At 42.6% G+C, this 23,799-nt stretch overlaps 1 protein-coding gene across 2 annotated transcripts; it reads right to left on the reverse strand.

The window, feature by feature from the left end:
• Window positions 1-697: 697 nt before the first annotated feature.
• Window positions 698-22,545, reverse strand: NFU1 (NFU1 iron-sulfur cluster scaffold). Of its 2 annotated transcripts, none has more exons than XM_054018934.1 (8): window positions 22,449-22,545; window positions 19,739-19,845; window positions 15,519-15,654; window positions 12,646-12,712; window positions 11,181-11,295; window positions 10,130-10,193; window positions 2,597-2,771; window positions 698-1,355 (listed from the first exon to the last, which is right to left on the reverse strand). In XM_054018934.1, the coding sequence occupies exons 1-8, from the start codon at window positions 22,496-22,498 to the stop codon at window positions 1,308-1,310; spliced, it is 762 nt and encodes a 253-aa protein (XP_053874909.1). In that variant the 5' UTR covers window positions 22,499-22,545; the 3' UTR covers window positions 698-1,307. The 2 variants fall into 2 exon arrangements, with proteins under 2 accessions (XP_053874909.1, XP_053874910.1); XM_054018935.1 differs by lacking the exon at window positions 22,449-22,545 and adding an exon at window positions 21,706-22,080.
• Window positions 22,546-23,799: the final 1,254 nt, after the last annotated feature.

A 23,799-nucleotide genomic window follows, 5' to 3' on the forward strand; every position in this document is an offset into this window, starting at 1 on the left:
CCATTGTGCATGGGGTGGGAGGGAGGGAGGGAGGCAGGCAGAATTTCAGGGGTTATGTACTGCTCATCACCTTGGAGTCTAGTGCTGTGGAATCTTCCTGCATGGCTGTGGCTCTCGAAGGGAGATGGGGCATGTGCAGCAGGTAATCAACTCCTGCATGTGGGGGTGGGAGCACAAAAACTGTGGGAACTCTTCCAGCCACGAGTCCAAGTCGTGGCCATATAGCAACTCATTTGGAAAGCAGAATCTCTAATACCCAAGTCATCTACTCAGGCTGGGCATTGGAAACAGGTTATGCCTCTACATACCCACGAAATAGATGTTTTGCTCTTGAAATGCACGAGTGACATGTTTCAGTTTCAAAAAGTCAACTTTTCCTCTTCCCATAGTTTCTAAATGCTTGTAAAACTGACGTGTTCTCTCCCGCCACGTTTTTCCTCACCCAGAAATAGTATGTTAAGGAAGGACCTATTGCAAATTTAAACAGATTAATAATATATGCTGGATAATCTTTAGTTATAAAAAAGTGCATAAGGGTCTCCAACTATCATGGCTGATAAAGATCATCTAATGAACCCTTCTTTAAAAATGGTATTATTTTCTTGGAGAGTTAATTCACATCTGTAACTAATTGTATTTGATTTTGTTGCTATTATCTATCCACTGGTTGGAAGGAAGGAAATAATAATCACAAAACTAGTGAATATTATTATATTTAACAACTTGGTATAATCAACAACAAACATTTGAAGTGACCAGGTTAACTTTTAGTCAAAACTCATACACAGTAATCAAGAACAAAAATAATTTACTTCATAAAAATAAACTCTACATCTCAGAGCTTCAGAATATGATTGCAAGTCATTTCAAAAGCCCATAAGGCAGAACAGGGAGAACATTTGATACAGATATTATATAAAATGCACAACTTTCTTTAGAATTTATTCTAAACAATTTCACTTACTTTTTTCACTTCCCACTTTTATTCTCAAGCCTTTGTGTGTGAAATAGAAATAGACCGACAAATCACTGTTTAAAAATGCCTTTTTCATTTGTTTCTTAACCATGCATAACAGTTATGAAGTCTACAGGAGAAGGAACAAGTTCTCTTTTGAAAGCAGACCATATAGTAAGTCCCTAGAAAAGGCAGTGCATTATCTTTAAACAGGGGGGTCATTTTAAAAGATGAAAATTTAACTATTTTTATAAAGTAAAGAATGCAGTTTTTGTTGTTCCTCGGGACATGGTTAAGTTATACACACCCTCAGGAAAACTTTGCTATTTATAGTCTCACACATGTTGTTAGCTCAGGTAGAGTTTGCTTCTTTCTCCACTCCATCTTCATCATCAACAACCTAAAACCAAAACCCAAACATTGTTTAAGTAATCATTTTCAACTTTGCTTCACTAGGACAACACAAGAGCTCGAGAAAGAGCCATAAGTATAAATGACAACATTTGTTATTCACACAGTTAATTACATTGAACCTGATCTTAAGAGCTACTTAATTCCCAGAGAAAGCAATGGGAGTAGCAATTGTTCAGTGTCATTATATGATGATGGTCACATGAAAGAGGTGAGCCACTCACTTCAATCAAAATGACATGAGGAGATTTGACTGAAATAAGAAGGTTGTGTAATGCTAAGAAGCAGACCAAGTGATTACGAAAGCATTGAGAACATTCACTAACACATACCAGATATTTAATTGGAGAATGTATCTGAATTTGTATTTTTGCAAACACAGACTTATTTTAGTATATAGAGAGCAAAAAAATTGTTCCTGGTTAATTATACATATCAGAAGAAAGTCCCCAAAACACCGAAATATTTTTCACTGATACACACAAAAAAAATGTTTTTCCAAAAAAATTTCCAGTTATAAAATCCATCCCATGTTTCTGAGACTAGAGCGAAGCAATACATTTGAAACAGAGTCAATAAAAAAGGAAAAACTAATAACCTTCAGGTGCTGTGTTATTGGAACAAAATAACACTACAAAATTTAGAGTACATAGTACAAATGCATGGATGAGGAAAAATAAAAACAGCTGTAACTGTGCGAGGAACAAAATGTGTCAGGCTTTTTGCCCCATCTTATTTGAACAAAGACGCGATGTTCCAAACCATGCTAGAAGAAGGTGGATTCTAGGGATTTAATCTGACTACTGTCCCTATAATTCATTCATTTATTAAAGAAGTTTTCCCATTCAAGGTTGATTTGTGGTCCGAGACCCATGCAGGTTGCAGCTTCTAAGAATGGAAGTTTTGCAGGAAACAGAGGCATTTAACAGCATCCGGTCTCTATGGAAATGAAGTTTTTCTTCGGTAAATTAAAAAAAAAAAAAAAAAACACCGACATAACCTGTTGTAAGTATCAGTAACTCCCAGTGGCATGGATGTTTCTGGGTTAAATACTGTTATTCCTTTTATAGTGCCCTGTATCCACTTGCTTAAAATGCCATATCATCAGAATGGCAAAATTATGTACTTTTAAAAAATTGTATTTAAAATTACTTGAGCAGAACTCTACATGCCACTGAGGGGGAAGAGGTCCTGTCTATAAATCAAAAAAACACCTTCATAGTCACATACCTGTTCCACGCCTTCTACTTCTGGAATATAGAACTGCAGCATGTTCTGTATCCCATTCTTCAGTGTTATGATAGAACTGGGACAGCTAGTGCATGAACCCTGCAACTTTAACTGTACAATCCCATCTTCAAAGCCTTTATATATGACATCACCCCCATCTTCCTGAACTGTTGGCCTGAGGAAACAGAAACAGAAAATATTACTGCAGGTAATTTTTGTTCTAAAAATTGTAAGAGTTCATTTAATGCTCATGTAAGAGTTAGTTCTAGCCCTTTCTTTTTACACAAACTGGTCCAACATGGGCAATGACAGGGCAAATGTCTCCTTAGAAAAAAGAATGAGGAGTACTTGTGGCACCTTAGAGACTAACACATTTATTTGGGCACAAGCTTTCGTGGGCTAACGAAAGCTGCCCAAATAAATGTGTTAGTCTCTAAGGTGCCACAAGTACTCCTCGTTCTTTTTGCTGATACAAACTAACACGGCTACCACCCTGAAACCTGTCTCCTTAGAGAGCTCCAGGTCAACATTCCCCAACCCTGATCTGAAGGGACCAAAGTTCTTTCTCTGGGGCCATATCTACACTACCACTTATGTCGGCAAAACTTATGTTGCTCAGGGATGTGAAAAAAATACACCCCTGAGCAACATAAGTGGTAGTGTGTGCAGCACTATGCTGGCAGGAGGGCGTCTCATGCCAAAATAGCTACCGCCACTCGCTGGGTGTGGTTTAATTATGTCAAGGGGAGAGCTCTCTCCTGTCGACATAAAGCAGCTACACAAGAGATCTTACATTGGTACAGGTGTGCTAATGTAAGCTCTATAGCAGAGGTGGGCAAACTTTTTGGCCTGAGGGCTGAATCGGTTTTCGTAAATTGTATGGCGGGCTGGTTAGGGGAGGGGGTCGTGGCCGGCCCCCCATCTCCTATCTGCCCCCGCCCCTCGGGACTCCTGCCCCATCCAACCTCCCCTGTTCCCTGACGGCCCCTCTAGGACCCTTGCCCCATCCACAAACCCCTTCTCCCTGTCCCTGAGTGCCCCTGGAATCCCTGCCCTTGACTGCCCCCTCCTGCCCCATCCAACCCTCCCTCCTTCCTGACTGCCCCCCCAGGACCCCTGCCCACATTCAACTCCCTTTTCCCACCCTGATTCTGATCCACACACCCCGCTCCCTGCCCCCTTACTGCGCTGCCCTGAGCACCGGTGGCTGGCGGCGCTACAGCCGCGCGGCCAGGAGCCGGGCCACGCCACCACCGCCACCACGCAGCACAGAGACCGGGTCAGGCCGGGCTCTGCAGCTGCGCTGCCCCAGGAGCTCACAGCCCCCCTGCCCAGAGCATTGCGCCGGGGGCAGAGTGAGCGAGCTGAGGCTGTGGGGGAGGGGGGACAGCAGAGGAGGGGTCGGGGGCGAGGGCGAGCCTCCCGGGCCAGGAGCTTGGGGGCCAGGCAGGACAGTCCCGCGGGCCGTAGTTTGCCCACCTCTGCTCTATAGTGTACATGTAGCCTAAGGCCTATTTATTCCTTGGCCAATGAGGAAATGTGCCAACTTTGATGAGTTTTGTGACTGGGAGCTGGCCTGCAATCCCTCCCAACCCCTGTCACAAAGAACTAAGAGTTAGCCATCAGATAGCATCAACTGCTGACAACTCTGACCTAGGCTAGTGACAGAGACAAAGGCTCTACAGCTCCCAAGCCATCCATTCCTATACAAAGCTTGAGAATTCCATGTTCTACTAGTAAAAAAAAAAAAAAAATTAGTAGCAAATACTTACTTAATGAGGGAAGAGAGCAAGAGTCAGTTTTAAGTTCTGAACTAGTATTTTTGCAATTGGCAAGTTAATATGGAAATAGAGAGCTACAAGCTTGTAAAACATTTCTCTGTTTTTTTTTACAACCAAAAACAACTGAGTAATCACATTTCTTTATATTATACAAGCTACCAAGACAACTAAGTTACAATTAACTCCCATGATAAACAGCCTTCACTTCCACCCCCATAGCAACATCCTGAAACTTTCCAACAGGCATAAATTTTAATTGTCACCAATTCACTCTCCTCTCTGTACTGTATTAAGGCAGAATCCTCAGTAAGCTGAAGAACTGGAGGACTTTCCTTCCTAAAATTGCCTTCTGTGTATTAGAGCTTTTTACAAACTGAATGTAGTAGTATGGGGAATAATTAGGACATATTCTAGAGGGTTCTGAATGCTTACTGTGCTTTGTATACACAATGTACGGAAGAAAACAAAGTACATATGGACCTGATCTGGTTAGTTGATGAGGCACACAGCATCGGACCCCAGAGCAATTGACATTTCCCCAATCTAGTCTCCTGTCACAATTAACAAATGACCAACTTTATAAATGCATCCCCATAGCAACATTTTTCCAGATGCCAAGCTAAAAAGTGTCATGTTACTTGAACAGAAGCTCTTTATACCAATTCCCAGAAAAACACTTGAGAACTTCACCTCTGCTGCAATAATTTAGGATTTGGTCACATTTATTAACATCAGCATCAACAACTTACTCTACACAAATCACCTTAATTCCTGGAAGCCAACAAACAAAAAGCATCTGATTGAGAATTCATTCTTCCTTTATTTGACAAGATTTTAACATGTTACAGCACAATTCCAGTCTTCCTTTTTTCCCTCCCAGAGTGCAGCTGGCTCATGTTAGCTGACTCAGGCTTGTGGGGCTCGGGCTAAGGGCTGTAAAATTGTGGTGTAGATGTTCGGGCTCGGGCCTGAGCTCTCCCGATCCCAGAGCTTGGCTCCAGCCTGAACCCAAATGTCTACACCACAATTTTACAGCCCTGTAGCCCAAGCCCCGTAAATCCAAATCAGCTGACATGGGCCAGCCACAGGTGTTTAATTGCAGCGTAGACATACTCTCATAAGGCTTCTGATTTCTTTGCTTCTATTTTTGATGTTCTTCAGAGTAAACAATGAATGCTCTGTATGTATCACTGGGCTTATACAGAGCTCCTGGAAGCTATTCAGTAATGATATTGACACAACAACATAGACTACTGCAAATGGTCTGTTCAACAGCCTCCTGGCCAACTGAGAAAAAGGACAAACAATTTTAACAGAACTTCTGTGGAATATAAAAGAGGCAACTGTGAATGTTAAGGTTAATGTACCATGGGGGTTTTAGGCAACCACATAACCCACGACAGCAAAGCTTACTTAATGCCATCTTTCAAATCATTACTACATACCAAAGGCGCCCAAACTTTTTTCTGCTGAGCTACCCCCATGTCTCATGCACACCTCTCTTTTTCTAAGCAATGAGGGGAGGAGTGCCTGGTGTCACAGTTTCAGGGCAACTGCACCTGTGTCCCCCACACGTGGTTCCTCAAGGGTACCCACTCTAGGCTCCAAGCTCATCAGCCATCACCTCTCTTGGGCAGAGACCTGCGTCTCACTCTCTCCTGCCCAGGGGATTAGTAAAGCTGCATAGTTCTCTGCCTACAATGTGATATCTCCAGCTGCCTAAAAGGCCAGCGACTGCGCTTGGCTTTCTCTCCAGAGGCACTGACCAGTGTATTAGCCACAATTGTAAGTTGCCACTCAGCTTTTTCTAAGCAAGCATATTTATTAAGGTGAAAGCATTACAGAGAAAACATGTTAACACAAGAAAAGAACCTACATGCATGCTAAAAAGCTTACCAGAGGTCACCCCCAACTCCAACCTCAGGCTCCAGTGGGTGATCAGCCTTTCAAAACCCACAACTTGTTTTTCCCCTGTGGTTACAGTCTAGATTCAGAACCAGAACCCAGGCTGGGCAGTTCAGCTGTTTCTTTACGCAGCTTAGGCCTTTGATCTCCAGTGTCCGAGACCTGGTACGAGTCATTCCTCAGGTTGTAGCACCAAAGTCTCGCTTTTTGCATAACCAGAGGTGGGGAATTTGCATTAACCTCTCCCTAGATATCCCCCAGGAAATACACTTCACACATATTGTCCCCCAAAGTCCATTCCCATCTAGCACATTTTCAATATCGTCCTTTGAACTCTCATGCCTCACATCCCATCTCTGTCCTGGAGAGTGACATACCATCCCAGTCCACAAACGCTGCTTTTAATACAATGGACCCCAAAGATACTTAAGCTTCACTCAATCTGGTCTCCCAAGAATATGTAGAAGATTGCCATGTGCGTCACACCCGCCATGTGCGTCACACCTGGTACCTGCGGGGTCAGTTGGGGAGGGAGTACACACCACATGGCAGTTGAGGAAGCCTTCTGCTCCCTGCAGCTGCCAGCACTTGGCTCCCTGCCTCGCTCCATTACCCCCACTCAGGGGAAGCAGATGGGCTGAGCTGAAGGGCCAGGATCAGGAGGGGAGCGAAAGGCTCCACCCCTTGAGTACTGACCTCCCTGCCGGACAGAGCACGCTCCTGCCCCTAGCACTTCAGCGCGACCCCATTCTCTGTCCGGCAGGGGAAAGAGACTGCACTCTTAGCCCTGGGGCTGCGCTGAAAGGCTGGGATCAAGAGGAGGCTCTGTGTGGCTGGGGGAAGGGAGTGCCAGTACTCCTGGAGTGCAGCCTTCAACTCCCCACTCGCAGAGCTCCCACCAGTCTCTCCTGCCAGTTGGTGGACACAGCTGCAGCTGTGCAGGAGTAAGATGAGTAAAAAGCCTGGTTACGGGAGAGGGATAGCTCAGTGGTTTGAGCATTGGCCTGCTAAACCCAGTGTTGTGAGCTCAATCCTTGAGGGGGCGATTTGGGGATTGATCCTGCTTTGAGCAGGGGGTTGGACTAGATGACCTCCTGAGGTCCCTTCCAACCCTGTGATTCTGTGATTAAAGCAGGCAAGATCACTTGCTCAGAGTCCTGTGTGCTTCCCCCTTCCAGACAAAGCCTCCTCCTGACCCCAGCCCTTCAGCCCAGCCCTGTCATGTCCTCTGCCTCCTGTGATAAAACTTGGCATGCCCCAGGGAGGCAGTGGGGGGGACAAAGGGGGATGCACCCCACAGTTTGAAATCTTCTATATACACCCACACAATAGAGCCATATAATTAGATACGATTTTCCTCCTCCCCTCTATATCCCTTCCTCATCTTTGAGAGATGAGTTTACTGTCACTATATTTCAGCTGAAAGATATACCTTATAATTTATTTTTATAAGAGCTTTCAGAATGCAACATTTTATAGAAATTATAAATACAAAAAGCCCAAGTTGTTGCATTTTCTTGAGAAATGCAAATTAATTCTATTCACTCACACCGTATGTAAGAGTGTTTGCTCCTGGAATGTGTGATTTGTGAAGAAGCCATCATCAGTAACAAGAGGACTTCTGAAATACATTAGGCATTTCCCCACATCCACATTTCTGTATTTCTTATTTGTTTCTGTTCACTCTGGTAGTCCCAGTTTGGTCATTTAAGAGAGTGGAGCAGCACTAGGTGCTATACAAGATTAGGGGGAGAGAGACAGGGCCGCCCAGAGGATTCAGAGGGCCTGGGGCAAAGCAATTTCGGGGGCCCCTTCCATTAAAAAAAAGTTGCAATACTATAGTAACATGTATTTGGAAATGTAAAAAATAACTAGTGAAATACATTCAAAAATTAATTTGTAATAATTTGAAAATACACTAAATACATTCTTTAAAAACATTAAAAGCTGTAATGGTATGTATACATTTGCAATTACATAATGGGCTGTTGCTGGGTGATGGTTGGTACCAATGGGCTGTCGCTGCCTGGGGGTGGTGCTGCTGTTGCCCAGGGCTGGGTGGGAAGCTGGGCTCTGGGTTGGGGAGTGCCCGGCTCACAGGGGCTGGGCTCAGGGATGTGGGGAGATGGGGTCCGGGGGGGTGTCCGACTCAGAGGGGCTGGGCTTGGGGCTGGGGGGGGAATGGGGTCGGGGGGTTTCCGGCTCAGAGGAGCTGGGCTCAGAGCTGGGGGTCAGGGCTGTGGGGAGGATGGGGCCGGGGGGTTTCCGGCTCAGAGATGGGGGTCAGATGGGGCTGGGGGGTGTCCAGCTCAGAGGGGCTGGGCTCGGGGCTGGGGGTCAGGGCTGTGGGGGATGGGATTGGGGGGTGCCCGGCCCTGACCCCTTACCATGACGCTTACCCCCTCTCCCAGGAGCCTCTGACATACTCGTGGGGCAGAGGGAGCCTCCGACATACTCGTGGGGGACCCTGCAGGGCCCGGGGCAAATTGAACCCACTTGCACCCCCTCTGGGCAGCCCTGGAGAGAAACCATTCAGGAATAGTCAGGACACTAGAGGTCTCTGGGAAAATCTGCAGAGAGCAGAAAGCTTGCTGCAGGCCCTCCCTGGAAAGAGGGACAAATTATCATAGAGCCAGTGGAGGGGCTGGCCAGCTGACCTTCCGGGGCTGAGGAAGGTCTAGCTTGCTGACTTTCAAGTACCAAAGCCAGTGCCAGGAGGCGGAAAAGGGTAGAGGACTAGGGAGCCAGTGGAGAGGCTAGCCAAAACTGTCCTTCCTGAGTCAAAGAGTGCCAAGGCCAGAGAAGGCTGACAGCAACAGAAGGAGATGCCAGCTGGCTCTTGGAGTCAGAGAGCTGGAGCCAGAGAGGGTTGTACTGGAGAGCAAGGGCATGCTGGGGCTGTATTCGATGCATTGCCTGGATTATGGTATTGGGACTTATGCGCATGGGACTTTCTTTTGTAATAAATTAAACCCACAAGGACTATTTACACTCAAATAATCTTTGGACTACTTTGGGGGACTATGAAGGAGGGAAACTGAGGCAGGTGTGCCTGTCATGCCACAGCTTGCAGCAGAAGGATGCTCCAGGTGGGGCTGCCTTATGACAAGAACTGAAAAACATCTCTTAACTGCTCTAAACACTACATTACTGACTACCAGATTCTAATTTCAAGCTGTGTCAAAACCCAAATATAATTGCTGCAAAAAAAATTTAGGGATAAAAGTTAATGGAAGCTTATATGACTTCTGTGAGTGAATTTCTGAGATACAAATTTGAGATGATAGAGTTTACCCTACTTTACTGAACATGAAATGTTAAATGATTTGAAACTCATCTGAGAACAGCAAAATGTGAAAAACAAGGGAGATGAATACATGAAGGGGGGGGGGAGAAGAGTGCTCACCACAAAATCTAAGATCTTTCATGTTATTTTTTTTATTATTAGAGAGTTAGACTGCAGTAGCACCCTAAAGCTATAACCAGGTTGGTTCCAATGAACTCATTTTAAAAAACACACTATTGTGGGTTGCAGGATCCTACTGTCTTCTAAAATCATCTGGGAAAATGCAGTTTGATTCGCAGGGGTCAGTTTGATTGAGTCAGATCCCTCACTAACTGGACACTGTTCAGCACAAAGCTAGTTTTCAAAGGGAACCTCGAGGTGCAATTTTCAATTAGAGACAATATGAACAAATCTGGCCTCTCTGTGCACCAAGCTGAAATATGCCATGTTACCCATTTAATTTGTGTAATCCTAAAAATATTTAGAATTGCATCACTCTGAAATAATCCAAAACATGCCTACTGTGTGACAACGCTTTAAACTAGCAATGTTTAAAGTTACCTTATTCTGGTATCCAGAAGTTCCTTAATCATTAATACAACTTCATCGTCATCTTCTGATGCAGCTTTAGGGGAAAAACACATGCAAAGAAAAATATTGACAAGGCCTTATTATGATTAATACTACTGTGGTAAAATACTTGTAAAAACAATATTCTTTTTCCACGATTAAGTATACCAACAATACATCACCAAAGGACGATTCTAAGAGCTAAACTCACAGCTAAATCTAAGCTGGTGTAATTTACAGCACATACATGAAACCTTTTCAGATTTTCTTCAATATTCTCTCTTTTACTCACACATAAGCATAACCATGGTTCTTCTCGAAGCACAGAGTAGCAAGAAAAGCAACTAACAGCATGGGATACAGGTATGTGGGCTAACACAGGCTCTGTAGCAACCGCTAATATTTTTGTACACACAGAAACCCAAGCACTTTTAAAAACTGTTTCAAACCAAAAAAGGCTAGAACAGCCGTGGCCAAATCCTTTGCTGGTGTAAAGTCAGTGTGGTGCCACTGAAGGTTGGATGTTTTTCTAAAACAATGGTTTTCAACCTTTTTTCATTTGCAGACCCCTAAAAAATGTCAAATGAGGGTGAAGACCCCATTGGAAATCTTAGGGGTCAGCAGACCACAGATTGAAAACCACTGTTCTAAAAGATGTGCTCTCAGAATTATCTGGGGGAAGTTCTCTGGCCTGTGTTATACAGGTCAGAACAGATGTTCACAATGGTCCCTTCTGGCTTTGGAATCAATGAATCTATAAAATTTGGCCTCAGCATTGCACTATCTGAGAATCTGGCCCCATATCCATGGTCAGACAACTGCTTTGAACTGTTTGTATATTATTAGTTTAATTGCACCTTATGCAGACCATTGAATCTTGCGTGTTAATTTTAGCCATTTATACTGCTTCAGTTATTCTCTTCTCACATGTTTTCTGTGGGGCAAGTTCATTTCCTCTGAACATGATCTATCAAACACATCAACTTAAGAGAGGACTAAGACCATATACAGGCATAAGCCAGTCATGAAGAGTTTCATTTACCTGTATCTGTACGAGGTGCCTCTTCAGTAATTACAGGTAAACCAGAGGCAAAGAAATCCATTATGGTTGCATAAATATCTGGTTTCAGTAAATTCCAATCCCAATCTTCGCTCACCTATAAAAAAATTAAGAAAACCAAATATAGTGTTTCTGCCTCATTCCAAAGATGAATTTTATACATGGCCTTTGTCCATCTTAAAGGCACCTTGCTGGGCATTTAGGCCTGAAATTTAATGTTATTCAACGGTTTTACCAAATCTAATATGAAACAATGTTTTCATAAAATTATATTTAAAATATTCAGTAAAGAGGTCTAGTTGTTTGGATTTAAGCAGTTGCCTGCAATGTTTGCAAGCCAACTCCTGTATAAAATACTAGTGTATAAAAACAAACAACATAAGATGAAAAGAAACTAAAATCACAGATGTTCTGCTAAGCTTTATTTCTACCAACAAACTGTTTGTGTTTTGGTTGTGTGTTCTATTATTGACGTCTCATGAGTTGTCCACTAAATGGCATAGCGACTATCTAGTATTTATGCAGCTATGGATTTATTACACAATACCTCCTGGGTTGGGTGAACTCCTGAGTCCCAGATGAATAAGCTTTGCCACTGGAGGCAAAGGAGGGATTTTGAGGCAACATGTAATGCACTTGCTTGCATTTATGTGCATCACTGTTCTTTGTTGGATAGACTTTCACCTTCATGTGTTTGTAATTTTGTTGCCTACTATTATCTAGCCTAAAAGGATATGAACCTTACTACTACTAAATATTTAATGGAACTTCTCTTTTAGCTCAAGTAGTAAAGGTCTATTTCTGGAGCAGATGGTTCCAAGCTCTATTCATAATGCCATGTGCATGCTAGATCAGACAATAGCGATGCCTTTATGATCATCCATTTGCAGTCCCAAGATCTATTCCTAGCTCAGCCATTAGCTCACTATATATGGCTACAGAAACTTACTTAACCTAAGTATGCCATAGTAAATATGCACATTTGTAAAATGTGAGGCTTCTTTTATTTAAATTTAGAGGAAAGGGACCACAGAAGGGCAAAACGTTATATTAAAAGTTTACTCAGCTGACTTTTAGCATTTGAATTAGAACTGAAAAAGTGCTGAGCACCTACAACAATAATTCATGTCAAGGGAAGCCGTGACATTCGGTGGCTCTGAAAATCAGATTCAAGAGACAATATTCTCAGAAGCCGTAACTAGAACAACAGTGTGAAATACAATTACCACAAAGTTGTGAAGGCACTTTGTACAGAGATTATGTTGACGAACTAAATTAAATCCCTGTAGTGAATATTTTGAGGACATTCTAAAGAAAGGTAAGATTTCTGGTGTACGTTATGCAAGCCAGGGAAGGCTCTGCCAGGAGTCTGTTCCTTTCATCTCTCCCTGTAGATTGGACAAGCATCAGCTCCTATTTAGACTATTGGAACCTCTTTTCCGCTTACCTTTGTGACGGTGATGAAGTCTGGCCCAAAGAAGACACTTTTAACTCCTTCAATCCTGAACAACTGCCTGCAAAAGAAAGTTAACCACAAAAAACACTAAATTAAAAGTTTCTATCAATCATGTTCTACTGTTTTTCTTGCTTTCCTACAAGAATACATTTCTAGAGGGCAATCATCACTTAAGAAAATAAAACCATTAAAAGAGATTGGCAAAGGGTTCTTATACAGTTTAAGTGCTTCTATTCTTTATCCATGGCAATGGAATTCTGCAGCTTGGCATAAGTAGAAAACATCATACCATGGAGTGTGATGCTGAACATACAGCATGTTATTTTTTCCTGTTAACATGTCTCTAGCTCCGATTTGAAGCCAAGAGGGTATTCTTTATCCATAAAACTACTGGATCAGCATCAAGGATGACCAACACACACACACAAACATTCCTGGCATGCAACTGTGGAAGGACAGGGACTCTTCTTTAGAATAGTAGATTAGGTTGCTGAAAACTTTTAAATACAATCTATTTTACTAAAAGCTGTTCTGAATTTTGTTCCTTCCATAGAGACTCCCCCAAAACAAACTGAACTAGGACTCTGGCGATAGTTGCTGTTCAGTGCAATAACTTTTCAGTGCAGAGTAGCCCACAAGGTTTTAACAGGCCAGCTTAATGTGTAAGGAATCTTCAAATCTTTATTCATTGTTATGGTATGTGAGTGACTCTGTGGCGACGTTGGTGAATTTGAAGTTGCGGTTACTCGGAAAGCAAGGGCACCAGAGTTTATCAAAATATCCGTTTCACTTAATTTTGCTACCTTCAGTTGCTTAGTGCAATTAAAACACTATTAAAATTCTAAAATTAAATATTAAGAGAGATCTAAGCTTGATACTTCATTCCTCACTACCTTGGTGTACCGTGTTTAAACAATCATCACACAAATTCAGACCAACACACTAAAATTTTAGAACCAGACAGGAAACAAGAACACACTTTGATTACAAACTATTCTAACGATAAAATAATAGCATGAGAGTTTTAAAGGCACCTCAACAAATGCTCAGTTTTGTTTGTGTGGCCACAGGAGTCAGTAATTTTAAATCTAAACAATCTTAATACCTAGACCACAGATTAAATGACTGTCTGTTGTCACCCACAGGGATACAATAAAGAATAGCTAGAACAAACAGAAGTTAAATCTGGCATTTTCATACAAAACACTGTAGGTAATCCTAATCTTGAAAACAGAGACAGAATACATTTTCAGTAGTATAAATAGCTGAAAAATAGACTTTCTTAAAGGGGAAATCTATTCAACTCGAGATGCACAAATCAGATACTTTACCACAGGTTATGTATGGCAAAAAGGAACTTTCCTATACACGTAACAAACAATTTTTAAATGTTAAAAATGTAGCTGTGCATGTTGTGCGTGGGTTGTTGTTTTTAAATATCATCACACCCTAATTTGCTTGATGGACTAATGGTCCCAAAATTTTACTTTAAAATATATTTTGGAGTTACACGTGCACTCCAAATCATTTAACGTTAGCATAGCTGATATTATTTCTTTGGAAGATTTGTATTCTCATGCCAAAACAAATGGGCATCCCAATTACAAAGCCTGAAACATCTGCTGTTCTATACATATGGGCATTTCTACTACCTTTGAGCTAAAGAACTTAATTTGAAAAGTTCCTGTTTGGTTACAAATCAACTATAGCATTTTGGAAATATTATAGCAATACCCTGGATAATGCTACGTTTCCCAGAGAGAGGGCTGCATTAAGCTGCTTTCACTTGTGTGCAGTATTTCCATCACGTATAAGAGAAAATTAAACTATGATCTTGGGAAGGTGACACTATTGCATTTCCATATCTCACCCTCCCACTGCAGCCTCTCCACCCACATACATAGCAGGTATAAGGAGCATTATCTCCAGAGGCTGCTATTGATGCAATGGCAGATACCAGAAGCAGTGCTCACACCCACTTTCCCCAGGAAGCAAGTTTGCAACAGTTCTCCAAGGCATCTCATCACTATCAGCAGGCAAAAGACTCCTATGACTCCTTCCCATCCCATCCCGCACTTTCATACAGACCTTTAATGGTGTCCCAGCCCTTTTTTACCCAATGAAAATATAGCAAAGTATTAGATGGAAAATAAACTGTAGTAATGATTCATAGTCCAAGTGGATTGAACTGTATTAGTCCAAGTAAGTTTCACTATGGATACTCCAGATCTATGGCACTGAGGGCCTTTGCAAAAGATTATACATGAATAAGACTAGAAAAAAGGGTTCATTATAAGCTTGAGTAATTTTAATTTTTCCACTGTACTGTTTGTAACACACCCATATTTTAAAGAGAGAAAAAACCCAATGGCTTTGAAGCTAATGTTAAAAGTTATTAATTGTGCCAAAATTAGTAAACTGTTTCACTTTAACATATGACATTTATGGACATTTCCTTAGGTCGCCTGTCTCATTACACTGTGAGTTGGCATGACTTTAATGTGACTACTAGCGTAAGGACTATTCAGTAAAGTTTTGCAGGATCCGGAACACAGGTATGAACAACAGTATATTTCCTTTTCAGGAATAATGAATGCTATCATGATTTGATTCAGATCAATGAAATAGATGACCAGGAACTTAGTTATCACACTGACATGCACAGTATAAAAATCTCCATAGATTACTTTGGCTCTCTCTAGGCATTCAATCTACTTTATGAGAAAAAGCAGCATCCACAATGGAAATGCAGCAAATCCGCTCTTTAACATTCAGCTGCATTTATGATGACACTTGTATATACATGTGTTTCAGTAACTACCACAGATAGTCCCTTGAACAAAGTATGTAATGCTTGAACACACCTCGCTAAAGGTGAGCAAAACGCTGCAGCTGGTGTGGAGAAATCCATGGTTCTCGACTCCAATACTTGTCTTCCTGGAATAAACTTCAAACTATTTGGATTTGGAGTGTCTTGAGTCTGAATAAACATGCATCTTACTGAAAAGAGAAAAAAGGAAATAAAAGTTCAAAAGAGAAGTGGCTCATATAAGGAATAACAGAGATCTTGTTTATTTAGCCAGGCAAGGTTTTGTTTGCACAACACAGATCTATTAAAAACAGAGGACTGTGGAACACTGAAATTTATCAAGCATGGCTCAATGAGTTCCATCAAAGTACCCATATTAACATGAAGATCAACAAATTCAGTCACTAAATTTAAGACACAGATGAAAAGCTTAATGAAACCCTGTCCCAGCTAATTTTAATCTCAGCTTTATTCCCTGAGCAACTTGCTGCTCACATTCTCTGTGTTTATCTGAACAGAGCCAATAGGTTCTTACCCACGAAAGCTTATGCTCCCAATACTTCTGTTAGTCTTAAAGGTGCCACAGGACCCTCTGTTGCTTTTTACAGATTCAGACTAACACGGTTACCCCTCTGATACAATACTATCCCCATCCTTTTTCAGAGGCTCTCTTTTTAACATCCACACTAAGGTAATATTTGTGCTCCTTCTCTATTCTATTCAGGTTGCTATTCTATGCTCACCACTTTGGTACCTGAGCATTGTGTGGGGTCTCCACTCCAGCATCATCACCCTCCTGTTAAGAGCATTCCAGATGCAGAACTTGGGCAGATGTACTAACCCTCTGTTGTAGATATAATAATGTTAAGATCTTTTTGTTCCTTTTCCAGCATTAACAAAAAGGAGAAAGTATCACAGAAAATAACTGTAAAAAATGAACACACAGCCCAGTAAGGAGTGTTTGTGACATTTTGGTGTGGACAAGAAATTGCAGTAATCTGGAAACCTGCATAGCCTTTCAGAGCAAGCACAGAATTCTTTTTAGTCACCCAAACTATCTTATCCGGATGGACAGCTCAACCAGTTTAATTAAGCTGGCTCTGATATTGTGCTTATTGACTTTCAGCAAACATTTTGCATTAACAGTTGATATTAAAATAATTTATAAAAGCTGGTAAAAATATACCCAACATTTATGAAAAAAGTATTTAGTTGTTTACTCAGATACTATTATTTTAATGGGATTTTGCTGGACTGCCCAAACCTTAATAAAAAGAATAGAATATATTTTTACCCAAGGATATCAAAGTGCTTCGCAAACATTATTTAAGATTCACAATGGAGCTGTGCAGTCGGTATTACAATAATCATTTTACAGATTGGAAATTTGAGGTACAGGGAGGTTAAAGGACATGTGCTGTCACACAAAAAGTAAATGTCAGAGTTGGATATAGAACCCTACCTCCTTATTCTCTACATTAACCACTAGATCACTCTCCTGTCCCTTCACTGCCAAATTTCATTGCATGATTAGGATTCTCAAAACAGCACATCACCTTCAACAAAGGGAAACTGATTTTTTTTAAATTAGAAAACCCTAGAAATATGTATAAATTCTGAGTACATAATATTTGGGAAGCAAGCTTATTAACTTCAGAAACATATATGGCTTAGAGATAATTATTTTTGTTATTTTTAAAGCAACAAAAAAAGAGCTGAAGCTTTCACTTCCTAAACAGCAATTTTGATCACGACTCCTAGTATTAGATGACAAATCAGGCTATTTATAAATCGCCAAATTTCCTCTGCAGGTGTCTGTCATGACAACAACTCATTTGACTTTAACCCACACCATCACCACACACGCAAGCTCTTAAATTTCGAGAGAAAGGATAGAAGAATTAGCATGGAGACGCTCAGTGCTAACATGCTAGAAATAGTCCTGATTTAGCAACTAACAGCCATTCTCTGTTCTGTCACACAACTCCATCCAGAAGGGCTAAAAACATCTGCCTGATTACCGTGGCAAAGGAAGCCACCTTCAATGTGACAATATGACAAATAGCCTATAGTGATGGAAGTGAATGTTGTCAACTGAACATGCCCAACAAATTTACTGACTTCGCTAATGCAAAGGGCAACTGACAGCAACTCCACAGTCAAATGGCTAGCATCCCCAAAGGCCTAGAATACAACAGGATACATCATCCTCTCACAAAAGTATTGATGAGGGTAGCTATTGTACCCAGGATCTTCTGAAGTTAGGAAAACAGATTATTTTCAAAAACCAGTGTTTCCCTCTCATTAGTCACACTGGAACTCTTTGTGTATACTGTGAATAACCAAGTTTATCATCATCTACAGTTTGTAAGTAGCATCATTCACACAGAATAAACACATTGCTTCTTTCAATTATCTGACCACTATACCATGTACTTTCTTCTGTTTGATCATTTATTGAAAGTGAAAAATAAAGATAGAAAAAAAGACAGAATTTAAAGGACATTTGTAGATCAGTACGCGGCTGACTAGAACCCTAAGAGTCAATCAGTCAACTGCTTGATTAAATCTGAATTTCAAAAAATTCAATTCTGAGTTGGGTAGGTCTGAGGCCCTCTGGAATCTGCATCAAAAAGCATTTGCTGCAGTGGGCACTGAGACACTCATTTAAATAATATTTCCACTTGTGGTTGGTTCTATACAACAGGCACCTGCATAATTAAAAATGTATATATACACATCTCTTTCTCCACAACATGGCAGAGTTGTTGCTGAATCCACCAGGCAGCTGCAGAAGCTGATCTGCAATTTTCAGCAGCACAAAAGGCAAGTGAATCTTTTTTTTTGCTGATCATAGAGTTGTACAAAATACTGTAGGAGCAGATACAGTAAACTGGAGTTCCAACCTTCGCGTTTTCAGATAATATTAATTTGGCCCGGAGTGGGGGAATTTTAGTGTTAGTGAAAGGTGCTGGATTGACAGACCCGGCTATTGAAGTCATCTGTCCACACACACACAATATTTGCAGTGGCAGTTCAAACCTCTCTGGGTTGCCCTTCCAATGTTCCTCAAATCTGTCCAAAAGGAGGAGCCCTCTCCATCTTCATGATCCAATCACCCTTAGCCTCTCTCCTGAAACTGCTTAATGGTTAGTGCCAATTATGGTGAACGTGTATTACAAACCCTCTTCTGTGACAAAACTAACTTTATACAGATCACTGAAGAGACACAAGAAACTAAAAATTGTTGATCACTAACAAAGACTGGCTTTGAACCAGAAATCCAAATATGAAAATCTATATATGTTACTACAATCCCATGAGCTACCTAACTACAAGTTTTAGCAGCTGAAGTGCTTTTCAGACAAACTAATGTAAGAGGTTAATTTCTAGGTTAATACTAAAAACTGCAAAATAGTAATTTCAGTCCATTTTAATTTCTCAGTGCCTTAATACGGTGTTAGGCAAATTAAAAAAGAATTGGGCAACATGCCTAATAAATTGACACAATCTCCCCAACACCTACAATTAATCAGACAACTCAAAATTAAAACAAAACTTTTAAATTTCTGTCCCAAAGATGGCCAGAGACGTACAGAAGGATACATTCAGGAGCAGACTGCTCCTGATCATAGAATCATAGGGACCTCAGGAGATCATCTAGTCCAACCCCTTGCTCAAACCAGGACCAATCCCCAGACAAATTTTTGCCCCAGATCCCTAAATGTCCCCCTCACAACCCGGGTTTAGCAGGCCAATGCTCAAACCACTGAGCTATCCCTCCCCCCGTAAAGGCACTACGCCTCCACCCTTGCAAGATGACATCTTGGAATGGTCAGCAGTTCCAGTCTTGCTGATTTCAACTGTGGAACAGGATACAGGATAGCAGGAGGTCTGAGAGTGATCTTACACTAAGAAGGAGTTAAACTAATACATATGAGCACAAATATAATGCTTTACATCTTCAAAATTCTTTACAAGCCACAGCAACCAAATGAAATATCTCCATTATTATACAGATGGGGAAACTGAAGTGCAGAGTATAATGGACTTACTGAAGGTCATACAATGACCAGAATCTGGAATACAGTCTCCAAATCCTGGTTCTAAACTCTGACCACATGATGACTTAACTACCTTTCTACTAACAAAAAATCACCCAGAATATTGCATACATTTGAGATTTCAGTAAAAAGGAGAATTTATTCCTTCACCATCTTCTTGAGACAAATCTCATGAGAGCTTTCCTTATTTTATGACAAAAATTAAATTTACCTGTATTATGTGCTACGGTGGATGGAGGAAACGGTTTCCTTCGTGCGAATTGGCAGAGAGGCTGCTTAGTTGTTAAGTTAAAGTCTTTTAATGTCAAGCGACAGAACCTAAAGAAAGATACAGATTTTACCAACAATATCTCAATTAAGAATTTAGCTTTTCCCATCTCTCAAGGAAAGTATTTTGTATGCACCTAATATCTCTGGATTTCAGCAAGTTGCTTAATCAGTTTCCTCCCTTTTGAAGGAGAACAGGTAATGTAGACTAGCTATCAGCTACAGGTTTATTTTTCCCTCCTCTCCACATAGTTGTTGGGGGAGAAGGGAAAATGAGGTTTCAATCCCTTCTCCCTCAATTTCCAGGTGGCCAAGTAATCATTACACACCAGTCGCCTTGATTTAAAATTCACCAGGACACTGCTGTGGAGAAAGGACAGCAGCTCCATTGAAGCAGTGTGTCAACAGAGCTACACCTCTACCCCGATATAATGCTGTCCTCGGGAGCCAAAAAATCTTAGTGTGTTATAGGTGAAACCGCGTTATATCGAACTTGCTTTGATCTGCCGGAGTGCACAGCCCCCCAGAGCGCTGCTTTACCACGTTATATCGGGGTAGAGGTGTATTCATATCCAGCAGCAGGAGACCAGGGCCCTGGAGTGGAACCAGGCCAGCTATAACAAAAAATTCTTGTCGATGCTGGTCAGGTAGACCACACCACTCATCTTGTTGAGACACACAGACCTCAAGTGGACAAAAGGGTGAAGAATACGCTGAGAAGAACAAACCTGAAGAGATGAAAAGATGGACTAAACTGATTTTCAAAAGTTTAGGTGCATATTTGTACTCAATAATTACCATGATTAAATAGGTAATAAACAGGAATACAAAAAACAATTCATTTTCACATGCAAATTCCTATTTTGTGCAATCATTATAATCACATGCACAAACTTGGCATGACAATATCCACAATTAGAAAATCTAAGCTATGACTTCTAGCTTCCAAGAATCTTCAGACAATGATGTTGTAATTATATGGTGACAGATATCTTTATCTGTTACTAACAAGCACCTTGAATTATTACAGCAAAAAATTTTAAGATCTAATCCAGATTTCTTTCTTTAGACTGCTTACTCTTTGCTTCCCTCTCTCTGGGTTTGGACAATAAAAACAGATGGTCAGGTTCACACTTAGAGTCAGTTTCGCTTTCAGACCTCAGCAGGAGGTTGTTGATTTTTTTTAAACAACTTTTGTAAGAGTTTGTTTACAAAATTTAAGCAATTGGGATAATTTTGAGTTACTAGGGTCCTTTTAACCCTTTCCTCATTGTAGAGATGTAGAAGTTGCTCTCTACCCAGCCTTTCAGTGATAGTTCACAGGGAATATACTAGGGACATAAATAAAAAAGTTATCAGTTTAAATGATTTAAAATATTTCATTTAAACAGTTAATTCATTAAAGGGCCGATCCGGCCAGCATGGCCGCTGCTGGGGGCGCTCTAGGTGGGCAGTGCTGCTCTGGCTGGCGTGGGACCGCTGGAAGCGGGGGGGAGGGGAAAAGGGGGACCCTCCTTCCCCCTGGCTGGAGAGGAGTTAACCCCCGCCCAAGAAGGTCTTACCAGTTAGTTCGCCTTAACCGTTAAGTCCTGGGCTGGTCGCAGCCTAATGCTTACCAGTTAACGTTTTACATCCCTAGAACATACAAAGCCAGTAGACTTAACACACCATTAGCAGTAGCAGTTCATTCTCATTGTGTGTCCCCCTCAAACACAGCAACACACACCAGGGTTGGGAGCATAAGGCGACCTGCTGTAGTATCCCTTTCTCCCCTCTTCCCCCGTACAGTGGGGAAGGGCATGGAGACTGAGGGAAGCCCAGATGTCTTTAAGGTATTTTAGGACTTAATGTTAAGGGTGGGTGGTAACCTTAACTAATTTTAGCACTGTGCTCTCATGTCTCATGTCTCACAAGCATAAAGTGGGGTGAGTAGACAACTCCATCCTGCTGCATCCGGTAGCACCCTCCTCCCTGATGCACATGTGTAGGTGCTTCTTTCTCTCTCCCATATGCTGATGATGGAGTTGGCAACCTGCACAGAGGGCGGAAGGGAAACAATTCCCACCCCCTGCATCCCAGCAGGCTCTCTGAGACAGGGACCATCTTTTTATGCTGTGTTTGCGCCTTGCCTATGGGGTCCTGACCCATGACTATGGCTCCGCTGCACAATGACAATACAAATAATAAAACCATCTTCCCAGTCACACGCTAGGTGGAGATTGTGGATGAGGTCAATAGTTCACAGCTTTTGTTGTTGTTGTTTTTTTAAGGCCAGACGAGACCGTTGTGATCAGCTATTCCTCCTCCTCTCCATTGCGGGGGGAGGGAGGGGGAATTAACACCCAACACGCCGGGGGGGAGGAGGAGATGGGGGGTGCTCTGTGGGGGCGGGGGGAGAGATCCGCGGGGGGGTGTGTGAAGAAGTTATGGGGGGATGGCCCGCGGGGGGGGGGGGGAGAAGATGAGGGGGTGACCCGAGGGGAGGGAGTTGGGGGGTGGCAGATGACGGGGTGACCCGCGGGGGCGGGGAGATAAAGGGGGTGGCCCGCGGGGGGGGGGGGGGAAGGGGGGACCCTCTTTCCCCCTGGCTGGAGACGAGTTAACCCCCCCCAGGCGGGGCTGCGACGAGCCGAGCCCGGGCCGGGGTCACCTACCGGCCGCCCAGCCCCGCCGCCGTCCGCAGCCACCGCGCCGCTGCCGCCATCTTGGCTCTCCCGAGGCGCCGGCGGCCGGACTCAGGACCCCCGGCGCGGGGCTGCCCCGCCCAGGCGCCTGCTTGGGAAGGAGTCGGGGGCGCCAGGGCGGCCTCTGCCGGCCGCAGGGGGGAACTGCAGCGAGGGCTCCGCTGGGGGTCAGGCCTGTTAGGGGCAGGGGGTGGCGATGGTGGGAGTTTAGGGGTAGCAGAGGCCAGGGAATGGGGCGCGCGCACCCCACAGCCTGGCCCAGGGCAGGCCGCTTCCTCCCACTGCAACAAACCCGCTGCAGCCTTGGGGAGCAGCACTGCTACCTGCTTAAGCCCAAACAGTGGGGTGAGGGGCTCCCATGGGCCAGTAGGGGCAGGGGCTCTGTGCCTGCCACTTCAGGCTCCCACCTGTCCAGGTTGTCCCCTTTCTCGGGTACCTGGCCCGGGAGAGCCATCAAAGAGCTCCCTATACACGGCCACCTGTCCTGTTTTATGGGCCCAGGCTCCTCTCTCTTTTATTAGCACTACATTAGTAGCAACCCCAATGCTTCTGCAAAACCTACTGCTACCCTGTCCCTATGTGCCCCAGTGAGGCACCAGGCCGTTGGCTTAGAAATGTTTGCAAGCCCTATGCATTTAAAAAAAATGAGCAAAATTTTATATGCTAGGGTAACACACTGGAACAAAACATTTCCTATTTAGGGTGAAAAACTCCATTATTTATTTGCAATATTTCCAACCCTCAGTGTTCAAAAATCAGGCCGCTGCTCCCCACAGATCGTAACATTGGTTTAAAAGGAGTGGGGTTTAAAAAATGCAAACACATTTTGGGGTTCTTTTTCTGTAGCTTCTAGTTTTTGTGCTTTTAGTGTTTATTCTTCTCCAGCCCTGCTGAGGGCTAGAAAGTAACTATTTTTTTTTAATTAAAATTAATTTAAGATAGTCACATCATTCCAGGAGCTCTGGCTTTGAAAGAACCAACAAAATTCCATAACTTGGGACAAACACTGTATTCATTAGTTCTGTTACAACAGTACCCTCAGACCCCAGCCATGTTCAGGGTTCCTTCCACTGGGCTGAGTGCTGGTCAAATTCTCAGAGTGTGTCTGTTCCAGAGACCTGATCCTTTTTGTTTTTGCCTGACTCTTGATCACATATTTTGTTTCTGTATGATCAGTGGCCATTTTAGAAAATTGCAGCTCTTCACTTCTGTATTTCACACTGCCCTCTCTTAAACTGAGACTACAATAGGTACCTTGCAGTGCAGTAGTGCCTAGAGAACCCAGGCCCCTGCTGCTAGGCTCTATCATTAAAATACATAT

The sequence above is a fragment of the Malaclemys terrapin genome, chromosome 2 (assembly GCF_027887155.1).
Source record: "Malaclemys terrapin pileata isolate rMalTer1 chromosome 2, rMalTer1.hap1, whole genome shotgun sequence".
Classification (NCBI taxonomy): Eukaryota; Metazoa; Chordata; order Testudines; family Emydidae; genus Malaclemys; species Malaclemys terrapin.

Excerpts from the sequence above, each read along its gene's own strand:
- NFU1 (XM_054018935.1), bottom strand. The coding sequence starts at position 21,803 with ATGGGAGAGAGAAAGAAGCACCTACACATGTGCATCAGGGAGGAGGGT. Across the intron at positions 10,194-11,180 it reads GGCACCTCGTACAGATACAG|CTGCATCAGAAGATGACGAT; the intron begins GTAAATGAAACT and ends TTTCCCCTAAAG. Across the intron at positions 2,772-10,129 it reads CTTCTGGATACCAGAATAAG|GCCAACAGTTCAGGAAGATG; the intron begins GTAACTTTAAAC and ends CTGTTTCCTCAG.